This window comes from Aulonocara sp. 'chitande type north' Nkhata Bay, linkage group LG14, assembly GCF_057382095.1.
Source record: "Aulonocara sp. 'chitande type north' Nkhata Bay isolate Kocher_YH1m ecotype deep benthic linkage group LG14, A_spYH_male_GT1.1, whole genome shotgun sequence".
NCBI classification, from domain to species: domain Eukaryota; kingdom Metazoa; phylum Chordata; class Actinopteri; order Cichliformes; family Cichlidae; genus Aulonocara; species Aulonocara sp. 'chitande type north' Nkhata Bay.
This window is the reverse complement of record NC_141357.1, coordinates 3,589,732-3,603,095: the sequence shown is the minus strand read 5'-3', so window position 1 is coordinate 3,603,095 and position 13,364 is coordinate 3,589,732. Positions and strand designations below refer to the sequence as shown.

Genomic DNA, 13,364 nt, shown 5'->3' with positions numbered 1-13,364 from the left:
TCAATGTGTTATTTTATCAGGTGGCAATATGTCCTAGTGCAGTCAGAGGGGAAGAGCCAGGGCCAAAGGTGAGAATCAGAATCAGAATCAGAATACTTTATTGATCCCTGGGGGAAATTAAGCACAGAATAATAATTTTAATCTCAGGATAAAATGCAGGTACTGAGGATGAAAGAAGCTTCAGTGCTCTCAGAAGACTAAAAACATGGCTAAGGTCAACAATGACTCAAATGAGATTAAACAATGCTGCTGTATGTCCACCAGGACATACTGGACAGTATAGATGTAAAACCAATATGCCAGCAGTTTATCTCAGTTAACGAGAGGAGAAGGCATGTGTTTGGCTGCTTCACATACACTGTAAAACCCAATAAGTTAATTTTACTCAAAACTTTTGGTGAAACTGATTACATAAAATATTTTAAGTAACTAAAACTTAAAAATAAAAGTTAAATAAACACACTTTATTTATTAGCTTTAGATAAATATTTTTAAGTACCATTGACAAATGTTTTTATGTTATATCCACATTTTTGGTTTAGTACTCTCTACTTGATATTTTGAGTTTCAAGTACAAATCTAGCTCAAGTAACTTTAAGGAATTAATTTTTAGTTTCAAAATGTTAACCATTTTAAGCTAATACAACTCAAAAATTTAAAATACAAATGCTTGTAATATCCAAATCTACTGTGTTTTGAATTTGATATAAAAAAAAAAGTGCCCAAAATAATTACACTTGTAAAAACATAAGACAGAAAATATAAATTCAAGTTACAAATTTATTGAGTTACTTTAACACATAGCCTTTCTAACAAAAAGCCCAAAGACATAAATCCACCACATTTTATAGGGAATAATGTCGGAAATTTTGGCACAAGGTTACAATATTAGAAATAAAGAATTTCACAACATGTTTTAAGAGTATTCAAATTTGATTAACACATGAGTATGGCCTTTTTATTAAAAAACAAACAAAAGGAAAAGAAAATCCTGCATTATTAGGTGGGAAAACCGAATGAAAGTTATAGTATAGTGCAGCTAATACACTGAAATATAATTGTTAACCTTTTTAATATGCCAATACTGTGGTTATGCAAAATGCACATTTGTAGAGTGCAATCACAGTCTCAACAACAAAGCAATAAAACATTAAATAGAAAAATACTTCTTTAGAGACATAAAACAAAGTGTTATAAACCTCCTTAGTGCCTTATGTCAGTTATGAATAGTTCAGGAGGAACGTTCCTTACGTGACATTCAAGATCCCACCTAGAAGCCAGAAATGTAGTGAGATTGTCCTTCATTTTCTCTATAGATTTACAGTTATCTAACTAAAAACACAATCAAAATCAACTAAAAACACAAGTGATGATGGGGGAAAAAATAAATTAATAAAATAAAAATCACCCCTTTTACTTTGGATGTGGCTTTTAGATAATGAAGTATGAAACAGAGTCTGCAAAGATTTCTTTATTCTATTCTCTCTTTAAAAAAAAAAAAAAAAAAAAAAAAAAACTTATCCAGACTTGGAAACATGATAAACTGAATTACTTGCTTTAACAGGCACTTGAGGGCTGTGTAAGAACCCTGGACATTATTCTGCTGCCAAAAGATCATTTTTAAGACTCAGCACTTTGGGCTTCAACTTCCCACCCTCCAGACCCATCAAAACGTTCTGAATGAAGTCAAAAATGTTGGCCAAACATTTTGGGTAGCTTAGGTGCAGGGCGTAGGTCAGTCCAAATATCACTAGAAATGCATCAGCCAGGGTGGTGAAAACAATGATCATGTTACCCTCGACCAAAACTGCAGTCTTCTCAGGGCAGAAGAATGTTGCATCGCTGGAATTGGCTCTGATCAGGACTCGTCCTAGTGGCACTTCACTAATATCTGGTCTATCAGAATGCATCATCTACAGAAAACAAAATTACTTCATGTTAGTGCATTCAAATTCAAATTTTATTTGTCACGTACACAGTCATACACAGTACGATATGCAGTGAAATGCTTGAACAACTGCTCGTGACCTAAAGAAAACAAAAAAAGGAAAAGGCTATGAATAAGATAGGAAATAAATATGAAAAATTAAAAAGGGAAATAAATATGAAAAATTAAAAAGGGTAAATTTTACTAGGAAGGAATAAAATATAAATTAAGGTTAAAAATGAAATAACTGTACAACACAAATTAGAATGAAGGGTAAATTTAACTGGGAAAGAATAAGATAAAATATATAAATTAAAGTTGAATTTCTCTTAGTTTCATCTATACAAGTCACATTTCTGGATTATTACTAGCTCAGAAATCAATTGTTTGAACAACAAAAAAGCCACAACACACCAAAGATTTGAGAAAACAAACTGACAAAAATAGTACTTTTAGTAAAGCAAAGTCATACCTCTTCGTAGCAATAACAACAGAAAGTCAATAGGAGTTATATATTTTTTTCATTTGTACAGTGATGTATGGTTGGGCTAGGAACATTATAGAAGGTCTACACACATTAAAAACATGTAGTGTTTCCATTATGTGACATGGACACTGTTGTAGACAGATCCAAGCATGGAGATGCTTCTCAAACTGTCAAAGTGTCATAATGTTTTGAGAAATCTAAACAAGGATGCTACTAAGATATTGTTCACAACTTTGTCCAAAACTTACATCCCATGTTTTGATGAAGGTACAGGTGTCTTCGTACAAATAGGCAGAGAGGGCATGAAGCACACCAGCACTTTGGGCATGGATATCAGCTTGTTCCTACATCACAAGAAAATTTTTATTTTAAATTATTGGCTAACCTAGTCAAGAATGGTAATTAAAATTGAAAAATTGATCAAATTAATTAAAGCTAAAAAAACAAGACAAAAACCCACTAACCTGGAGATTATAGCTTCTGAAGAGCTGAGACAGGACATCAGACACGTTCCCTGTGCAAACAGCTTTCTTTCTGAATAAGCTCTGGAGCCGGGGAGCATGTTGATCCAGCACAGCATAAAAGTGGTTTTTCAGGTGAAGGTTTGTAATCCTGTGGAATTCTGCACAGATCTGAACACACAGGATACATTTGTGTTTACAAGTTTCAATTAGTCTATAAATCTTTGCAAAATACATCAAAATCCTTACACTCCAAAGGCATAATTTGTTCAGACAGGCCAGATAACAGGAGTTGATATAAAATACATCTTGTTAGATACATCTATATACATTCTTACCTGGGACTGGGTGTCATATGCTGTGGGAGTGTCTGGTCAGGTGTGGTCCAGGTTCCTGTCATTCGTCCCTGGGGGTGGAGTTGGCCAGCTCATCACCTGTTGTCAATCTCCGGGGCTCCACCTAGAGGGTTTTTAAGCCGGCACGGCCTGCCACTCCTCGCCAGTTCATCCTGCTACCATCTGTGGTAAACTCGCCCTCCTCTGAGCTCTGACTCTGTATATCTGGACCATGGGTTAATGTGTTTTTGTTTCCTGTATTCTTCAGATTCACCACCCGTCGCACTCATCAGTAGTGCTGGTTTGGTCTCCACACCTCTTCAACCTGAGCCTGAGGTTGGGAAGAGTCCCACAGCTCTGGAAAACCTCCTGTGTTGTACCAGTGCCAAAGACTTCACGCCCCAAGGACCTCAACAGCTACAGGCCGGTGGCTCTGACATCCCACCTGATGAAGACCCTGGAGCGGTTGGTCCTGGCTCAGCTTCGGCGCCTAATAAGCTCATCACTGGACCCACTTCAGTTTGCCTACCAGCCTGGCATTGGAGCGGATGATGCCGTCATTCACCTCCTACATCGTTCCCTCGCTCACCTGGAGACCGCTGGAAGCACTGTGAGAATCATGTTCTTTGATTTCTCCAGTGCCTTCAACACTATTCTTCCCTCGGTTCTAAAGGACAAGCTGGTGAACTCTGGAGTGGACCATCACCTCACTACCTGGATCCTGGACTACCTCACCGACCGACCACAGTATGTGAGGACTCAGGGCTGTGTGTCGGACAGGGTCGTCTGTAGTACTGGGGCCCCACAGGGAACGGTTCTGGCTCCGTTCCTCTTCACCATCTACACTGCAGACTTCTCCCACAATTCCACCCAGTGCTTCCTGCAGAAGTTCTCTGATGACTCTGCAATAGTCGGCCTCATCACTGATGGGGACGACAAGGAGTACAGAGGTCTGACCCAAGACTTTGTGGACTGGTGCCAGCTGAACTACCTCCAGATCAACGCCAGTAAAACCAAGGAACTGGTGGTAGACTTCCGCAGGCACAAGCATTCTCCACTGCAACCACTGAACATCCAAGGTATGGACATTGAGGCTGTGGACAGCTACAGGTACCTTGGTGTTCATCTGAACAATAGACTGGACTGGATTCATAACTCAGACGCCCTCTACAGGAAAGGGCAGAGCAGGCTGTACCTGCTGCGGAGACTCAGGTCGTTTGGAGTGGAGGGCCCACTCCTGAAGAAATTCTATGACTCTGTTGTGGCTTCTGCTATCTTTTATGGCGTGGTCTGCTGGGGCGGCAGCATCTCTGCTGGGGACAGGAAGAGACTGAACAGGGTGATCCGAAGGGCCAGCTCTGTTCTAGGATGCCCTCTGGACCCAGTGGAGGTGATGAGTGACAGGAGAACGGCGGCTAAGCTGTCATCCCTGATGGACAACATCTCCCACCCCATGCAGCAGACTGTGACAGCACTGAGCAGCTCCTTCAGTGGGAGACTGCGGCACCCACGGTGTGGGACGGAGAGATTTCGCAGGTCTTTCCTCCCCACTGCTGTCAGACTCCATAATAAAGACTTTAACTGATCAAGCACACACATCCATACATATGCAATAATACTAAGTGCAATAATCCTTTCTGTCATCGTTGTATTTTTACTCAGTTGTATATAGTATTTGTATTTGTATTCTATTTTTATCTTATTGTATATTTATTTTATTTTATTCTACTGTATATAGTATTTTATTTTATTCTATTCTGTACAGTTGTGTACTGTATTTATTCTTATTGTATTCTAATTTTTGCCTCATAACTTTTGCACTGTCCACTTCCTGCTGTGACAAAACAAATTTCCCACGTGTGGGACTAATAAAGGTTATCTTATCTTATCTTATCTTATTCTGTTCTTCCGTCTGCTCTGAACCCGAGGATTATATACTCCACTTCTCCTCAGCCTGCCCTTCAGTCCGTATTCTCCACCTCCTTGGAATCTGGACCGGACTCTCCACACTCTTGACCCTCTCTGGAATACTCCCACGGCAGCCCTTTTCCCGCCTAATAACTAGGGTCTCCAAGTAAGCCCAAGACTATCCACTGGCACTCCGTACCTCTGTCCCTTACTCGTTTTTTTCCATTCAGTAACATCTCTCTCCTGTGTTTACAGAAGTTCCCGTTAGCGTTCTCCCCGTGCTCTACGCCGGTCTCTCCGCCCACGGATTTCCCTTAGTTTCTGCGTATGGTTTCTGTTAAACCCAGTTCTGTTCACGTTTTGTTCTTTTCAATAAATTATACACAGTTCGAAGCAAATTGAGTCTGCTCTTGAGTCCACCACATTCTCGCCCGTGACAGAACGAACTGGCCACTTATGGACTCAGCGGACCCAATTCGCGCCGCCATTAATGAACAGGGCGCGGTGTTAGGACGGCATGAACAGACCTTGACGTCCTTAATGGATCAGTGTAATGCTATCAGTGATAAACAGGAGGAGTTACTTACCCGGTTTTCAGAAATCAGGGAGTCGAATCCACCCATTTTCCCTAGTCAGCCGGAACCGTTGTCTGCACCCGCCTTTGCGCGTCCTGAATCGGCTTATCGGGGCATCTCTTCCCCTCCACCGGAGCCTTTTCACGGAGAGCTGGGGCTGTGTGGGGGGTTCCTGTTTCAGTGGTCGTTGTTCGTCAGTCGCACGCCGCATGCGTTTCCTAATGATGCTGCCAAGATTTCCCATTTTGTTGGGTTGCTTAGGGGTAAGGCGCTTGCGTGGGCTGAGGCGTTTTTGTTTTCTCATCCGATTGCCTTGTGTTCCTATGAGGACTTCCTCAAGGAATTCAAGGCTACGTTCGCTCACCCGATCTCTGAGGGTACTGCAGCTAAGAGGCTGTTGGGACTCCGCCAGGGAAAATGCAGCGTTGCGGAATACGCGATCGAGTTCCGCACCGCTGCTGTTGAAGCGGGTTGGCCAGACGCTGCGCTGCGGGGTATTTTCCTAGCGTCCCTTTCCGAACAACTGAAGGATCAGCTGGCTGTGCACGACGAGCCGGCCACGTTTGAAGCGCTTGTCTCTCTTGCTCTCAGGATCGATAGTCGACTGAGGGAGAGAGACGCTGAGAGGCGGTCCAGACCCTCTCCGTCACTGTTTCGACCCGCGGCCGTTTCGGCGTTACCCCCGTCGCTTCCGGTGACATCATCCGTCCGTCCTCGCTCTCCTTCCCCTGAGCCTATGCAGATTGGCCACGGTCGGCTCACTCCTGAGGAGCGGGAGCGGCGTTTCCGAGCCGGAGAGTGCTTCTACTGCGGAGGAAGCGGCCATCGCATCGCTGTTTGCCCGGTCCGGCCAAAAGGCGTGGCCCGCCGGTAAGTCCGGGGTTACGGGTGGGCAGTGTTTTTAAGAGTGATAAACCCCGTCTTTTGCTTTCGGTTTCGTTGATGTCCGGTACTAGGGCTCATTCTCTTTGTGCTCTCGTTGACTCCGGGTCGGAGCAGAATTTGATAGATGCTGCGGTGGCTAAATCGTTGAATTTGCCCCTCATTCAGCTCGAGCCTCCGATCCCGGCCGCCGCTTTGAATAATGAGGTGTTCGCGATGATCACTCACCGGACCGCGCCTGTCAAGTTAGTCACGTCAGGTAATCATCAGGAAGACATAACTCTCTTTACCACCTCTTCCCTTGACGTGCCAGTGATCCTTGGTTTTCCGTGGTTGCAGAAGCACAATCCACACATTGACTGGGCAGGGAAGAGAGTAGCGAGTTGGAGTTTGTTTTGTCTCGCCAACTGTTTAAAGTCAGCACTGCCCTCGGGGGCTTTTGTTTCTCCTCCAGTGGTTGTCTCCCCCCCTGACCTTACCTCTGTCCCTCCTGAATATCATGATCTACAAGAAGTGTTCAGTAAGGACAGGGCTCTGTCGCTGCCTCCTCATCGGCCCTATGATTGTACTATTGATCTCCTCCCCGGTGCCCCTCTGCCCTCCAGCCGTCTCTATAATCTGTCCCGTTCGGAGAGGGGGACTATGGAGACGTACGTCCGGGATTCGCTGGCGGCCGGTCTCATTCGTCCTTCTTCCTCACCGGTGGCCGCTGGTTTCTTTTTTGTTTCTAAAAAGGATGCGTCGCTCCGGCCGTGCATTGATTACAGGGGCCTTAATGCGATCACGATTAGGAACAGGTATCCCCTGCCTTTGATCAGTTCAGCTTTCGAACCCCTCCATGGGGCCACTGTCTTCTCTAAGTTGGACTTGAGGAACGTGTACCACCTTGTCCGCATAAGGGAGGGCGACGAGTGGAAGACTGCTTTTAACACTCCTCTGGGGCATTTTGAATACCTGGTGATGCCGTTTGGCCTCACCAATGCCCCTGCAGTCTTCCAGGCACTGGTGAATGACGTGCTCCGGGATTTTTTTTATTGTTTTTGTGTTTGTTTATCTGGACGACATTTTGATTTTTTCTCGGTCCCTTGAAGAGCATCGTGTGCATGTCCGGAGTGTGCTGCAGCGACTGTTGGAGAACCGCCTTTATGTGAAGGCCGAGAAGTGTGACTTTCATGTCTCATCTATCTCGTTTCTGGGCTACCTACTGGCGGAAGGGCAGGTGAAGACGGACCCTGTAAAGGTTAAGGCAGTAGTGGAGTGGCCCGTTCCTGGTTCGCGTAGACAGCTGCAGCAGTTCCTTGGCTTCGCGAATTTCTATAGGCGTTTTGTCAGGGACTACAGTTGGGTGGCTGCGCCTCTCACTCGCCTTACTTCCTCTCGGGTCCCCTTCGTTTGGTCCCCCGAGGCTCACTCGGCCTTCGCCACGCTCAAACGGCTTTTCACTTCGGCTCCTGTTTTAGTCCATCCTGACACGAGTAGGCAGTTTGTGGTGGAGGTTGATGCTTCAAGCGTGGGGGTGGGGGCTGTGCTGTCTCAGCGTTCTGGTCCTCATGGCAAGCTCCAGCCCTGCGCCTATTTTTCTCGACGCCTATCTCCTGCCGAACAGAACTATGACATTGGGGATAGGGAGCTCCTGGCCATTAAGTTGGCTTTGGAGGAGTGGCGCCACTGGCTGGAGGGGACGGAACATCCATTCATCATCTGGACAGATCACAAGAATCTGACTTATCTCAGAACGGTTAAGAGACTGAACTCCCGCCAGGCTCGGTGGTCCCTTTTCTTCGCCCGATTTAACTTTGACATTTCCTATCGCCCGGGTTCCAAGAATCTTAAACCTGATGCTCTGTCTCGCCAGTACTCCTCGGACTCGGACTCCCGGGACCCGGAGCTCATTCTCCCTTCCACCTGCAGGATTGGCTCCCTCACCTGGGATGTGGAGGAGGCTATACGCCAAGGACTGCGGGACGACGCTGATCCGGGAACTGGCCCGCCCGGTCGGCGTTTTGTACCCTCTGCCGCCCGGTCGGCTGTTATCCATTGGATCCATACAGCCCGGTTTACTTGCCACCCGGGAGTGAGTAGGACCACGGCTCTGTTGAAGAGGTATTTCTGGTGGCGTTCTATGGACAAGGATGTGAAGGCTTATGTGGCTGCCTGTTCCGTTTGTGCCCGTAACAAGACCTCTAATCGGCCCCCGTCTGGCTTACTCCGACCGCTGAGTACCCCGCATAGGCCTTGGTCTCATATCGCCTTGGATTTTGTTACCGGCCTCCCAGCCTCTTCGGGGAAGACGGTGGTTCTGTCCATAGTTGATCGGTTTTCCAAGGCGGCTCATTTCGTGGCCCTGGACAAGCTGCCGATGGCTGCGGAGACCACCCAGATCCTTACAGACCATGTGTTCCGTCTTCATGGCATACCCTCGGAGATTGTGTCTGACAGGGGGCCTCAGTTTGTCTCCCGAGTATGGAGGGCCTTCTGTACAGCCCTGGGTGCCAAGGCCAACTTGAGTTCTGGTTTCCATCCGCAGACCAATGGCCAGACTGAGCGTTTGAACCAGGAGTTGGAATCCGCTCTTCGCTGCGTCTCGTCGCTGAACCCGGCTGCCTGGTCGTCTCAGTTGCCTTGGGTGGAGTACGCCCATAATTCTCTCACGTCTTCAGCGACGGGTTTGTCCCCCTTTGAGGCCTCGCTGGGGTATCAGCCACCGTTGTTCCCGGAGGATGAGACGGATTTGGCTGTTCCTTCGGTCCAGCATCACCTTCGACGCTGCCGGCGGATGTGGCGGAGGGTCCGACGGGCTCTCCTTGCGACTGTCGACCGGCAACGGGACTATGCGGATCGTCGCCGCTCTGTCACTCCGGCGTATCGGCCTGGACAACGGGTGTGGCTTTGTGCTAAGGACATTCCCTTGCGGTCGCTTTCTCGAAAGTTGGCTCCCCGCTATGTTGGCCCCTATGAGATCACTGCTGTTGTCGGCCCCTCGGCGGTCCGTCTCAGGCTCCCGGCCTCCTGGCGCGTCCACCTGACGTTTCACGTCTCTCAGGTCAAGCCGGTCCGTAGCAGTCCTCTGTGTCCGCAATCTGTTCCCCCGCCTCCCGCCCGGCTCGTGGACGGTCATCCGGCCTATTCGGTCCGGCGGATCGTTGACGTGCGCCGCCGTGGTCGTGGTGTCCAGTACCTAGTGGACTGGGAGGGGTATGGGCCTGAGGAGCGTTCTTGGGTTCCCCGGTCGCTCATTCTGGACCCGATTGCTGCATTTCGTTCCTCCCCTCGCAGGGCCCGGGCTGGGGGGTTGCCGAGTGGCGGCCCTTGAGGGGGAGGTACTGTCATATGCTGTGGGAGTGTCTGGTCGGGCGTGGTCCAGGTTCCTGTCATTCGTCCCTGGGGGTGGAGTTGGCCAGCTCATCACCTGTTGTCAATCTCCGGGGCTCCACCTAGAGGGTTTTTAAGCCGGCACGGCCTGCCACTCCTCGCCAGTTCATCCTGCTACCATCTGTGGTAAACTCGCCCTCCTCTGAGCTCTGACTCTGTATATCTGGACCATGGGTTAATGTGTTTTTGTTTCCTGTATTCTTCAGATTCACCACCCGTCGCACTCATCAGTAGTGCTGGTTTGGTCTCCATTCTGTTCTTCCGTCTGCTCTGAACCCAAGGATTATATACTCCACTTCTCCTCAGCCTGCCCTTCAGTCCGTATTCTCCACCTCCTTGGAATCTGGACCGGACTCTCCACACTCTTGACCCTCTCTGGAATACTCCCACGGCAGCCCTTTTCCCGCCTAATAACTAGGGTCTCCAAGTAAGCCCAAGACTATCCACTGGCACTCCGTACCTCTGTCCCTTACTCGTTTTTTTCCATTCAGTAACATCTCTCTCCTGTGTTTACAGAAGTTCCCGTTAGAGTTCTCCCCGTGCTCTACGCCGGTCTCTCCGCCCACGGATTTCCCTTAGTTTCTGCGTATGGTTTCTGTTAAACCCAGTTCTGTTCACGTTTTGTTCTTTTCAATAAATTATACACAGTTCGAAGCAAATTGAGTCTGCTCTTGAGTCCACCGCATTCTCGCCCGTGACACTGGGATTTCAGAGTAGGCCAGCAATCCAGGATCTGACCTACTGGTAGGTCATCATTGATGATCTCTTTGCATTGCAAGGCCAAAGTTGTGTGCATCAGCTTTGTAATCAGGATTCTTTTCACTTTTCTCGACTTCATCTACAATCTGTAGTCTTAGCTGGTCATGGTAAACAGCATCTTCACCCCTGAAAATTTACTTCTGCCCTGGCATGGACATAACAGTAAAACACAGAAGACAAGACAGACTACACAGAGAACAGAAAAGACACACAACCAAGGAGACACAGATGAAACATAACCAGCCCAGAACTCAACTAAACCTTAACTAATAATAACAACAATACAAGAACTTCACCTCATTTCAATATAACATAAGAAAGCAAAAATACAAAATAAACTCAAAATGCTGTGTCACAGACCCAGCCCCTGACAGATAAAAAACTAAGTCTTTCACTAATGAACACTGGGCATCAGAATAAAATAAAACGAAAAAATAACTGTTTGGTAAATATATTATTGATGGATTCACCCTTAAGCTAACCTAAAATAGACCAGGCACAACAATTTTACAGTTCAGAAGATTCTACATTTCAACTTGGTATACATAACTATTTGCAATGTAAACCAAGTTCTACCGCCTAATTATGTAATGATTAATCACTGCTTTTGTAAGTATGTCCTGTGCCTACAATTTTGCTGCCCCAGTTTTAATATGTACAACTCCAGAGAACTAAACGTAAGTTTTAAGTTCCACCAGTTAGCAAATGGGTTAGCCAAAGTCAATATCCACGTATGCGCTAAGTGTGAAGCAGCGCAGCAGTGCATATTGATTCAACAATTTAACCACAAGGCAGTTTATAATCTGCAAATCCAGAAACGCCTTCAAAAGACTTCTTTTAAAATAGTAAGAGATTAGAAAAGTTATTAACACATTATTAGTCCCAGCCTCTGCTGGGACTAATAATGTGTTATACTAAATATGAGCTTATTAGCATAATTCATGCAAAACACTTTGGGGCCAAGCCAACATGGATAAAACGACGCATGCATGTAATTCTTAAATGCCTGCTAGAGTTGTACATTTATGACGATAAAAAACCCATATTACAACGGAGAACTATAGTTTCAGAAAAAATAAAACTTACCACAAAAGCGCTCCTGAAGATGCTGCAAAGGCGGTAAATGCAGCTAGCCAAGTGCAGAGCGTTAGCTGTTCCAGTTCAAAAGTCCGTAACATACCATAGCATGCCCTCCTTTATCCAGCGTCAAAGGCAATGCCGCAAAAAAAACCTTGACAAATGTTTTTATTTCTGTTCGGATATTAACGTTCCACAAGTTTCTTTCGGAGTAATGAGCGGGCATTCGCACTCGAAGCGAGGAATCCAAGATGGTTGCCAGCACTTCATAAAGAAACAGGTGGCGCACGTAGGTACGTACGTAGGCACGTAAGTGACGTCAGTGTTAAAACTCAAATTATTTGAGGGCAATGCCAGAAACTAATCAATATATTCAAGTACTAATAACTTGAAAAACAAACTTGTTCAAACTACTCAAAAAAATAAAGGTGTATGAACTTATAACAGGTTTTTAAGTAGTTGGAACTCATTTCATTTATCAACCTATTACTATTCGGTCTTACAGTGTAGTGGACGTTGAGTTGTTGTGTGGGACACCAGTAGTCCATGTTGCTGTAACCGTAGTTCATGTTTAGAATAAAACATCCCAGCTCACTGAGTTGATCGGGGCAATAGTGCCTAAAATGTTGCATAATTTTGCTGAGAGATCTTTTACTTTGTGGTAATCTTAGACGAGTAGTTTTATGGACAAAACCCACCAGGTCACTCAGTGTTCCCTTAGTGCTGATGTATCAGAGATGTTGGTGTAACTGAAGTAATGTTGTTAAGTCCTTAAAGTCATATTCTTTTATTGTCACACTCTATTTTTATTTTTGTATGATACCTGAGTTATATGGAATATGGCTGAAGTAAACTAAAGTCTAAAATACTTAGTCATTCATTTGTTTAATAGTAATTTAACATTATATAATTCACATATAAAACTATGAATTGTAATTTTAAATGGTTTAAAAGCATGTAGAATAGCATATGTAGGCAAGTATATTTCTCCTTTATTTATCAAGAAGCAACGACAAAAAGGGAAAAAAAGAAACAGGGCAGGTTCGGTGGTTGAACCATCCGTCCCCACCAATGCCAAAACCAAATCTACGCTCTTGGGTACTTTATAAGCTACATTGCATAGAAGGGAAAGCTTTGTCATATAAAGCTCTGGGAAGGGTGAAGGGAGGAGTTTGATTTTTCATGTTTCCAGTAGGGAAAAAAATGACAGAGTTTCCAGTAACAGCACGGTTGTTTATGAAGTGCATGTTAACAGTGCAGGCAGCATAATGAAAAGCCAATTATATTACGACAGCTGTGAGACATAAATTCATTTTACTGACCTATTTTAACACCAGAAATACCATTAAGCTCTCATTAAAGACCACAACATTACAAAAGTATAAAAGCAATGTGATTTCTTTTTAGATTGATGTACTCACTTGAGTCATATTTAATGAATATATATATTAAATAAAAAATAAATAACTGTGTGTCGTACTTGTTGCTCTATGTTATTCATTGTATGAAAAAGAACCGTGAGCCCATATTTTTCCCTAAGTAGAGCCTCCAGTTAAGTCTTTATATACTTTTGAAATTTCC

At 45.3% G+C, this 13,364-nt stretch overlaps 1 protein-coding gene across 2 annotated transcripts; it reads right to left on the bottom strand.

Moving 5' to 3' along the window:
* Positions 1-1,503: 1,503 nt before the first annotated feature.
* Positions 1,504-12,049, bottom strand: LOC147313887 (uncharacterized). 2 transcript variants are annotated; one of them, XM_086262735.1, is made up of 6 exons: positions 11,793-12,049; positions 10,649-10,892; positions 9,079-9,085; positions 2,879-3,046; positions 2,663-2,758; positions 1,504-1,913 (listed from the first exon to the last, which is right to left on the bottom strand). In XM_086262735.1, the coding sequence occupies exons 2-6, from the start codon at positions 10,783-10,785 to the stop codon at positions 1,596-1,598; spliced, it is 726 nt and encodes a 241-aa protein (XP_086118861.1). In that variant the 5' UTR covers positions 10,786-10,892; positions 11,793-12,049; the 3' UTR covers positions 1,504-1,595. The 2 variants fall into 2 exon arrangements, with proteins under 2 accessions (XP_086118861.1, XP_086118860.1); XM_086262734.1 differs by lacking the exon at positions 11,793-12,049 and having other exon boundaries at positions 10,649-11,773.
* Between the last annotated feature and the right edge of the window lie 1,315 nt (positions 12,050-13,364).

Coding starts and splice junctions, on each gene's coding strand:
- LOC147313887 (XM_086262735.1), bottom strand. CDS start 10,785: ATGAAGTCGAGAAAAGTGAAAAGAATCCTGATTACAAAGCTGATGCAC. Junction 2,759..2,878: donor TCAGAAGCTATAATCTCCAG/GTTAGTGGGTTT, acceptor CTTGTGATGTAG/GAACAAGCTGATATCCATGC. Junction 1,914..2,662: donor CCTTCATCAAAACATGGGAT/GTAAGTTTTGGA, acceptor TGTTTTCTGTAG/ATGATGCATTCTGATAGACC.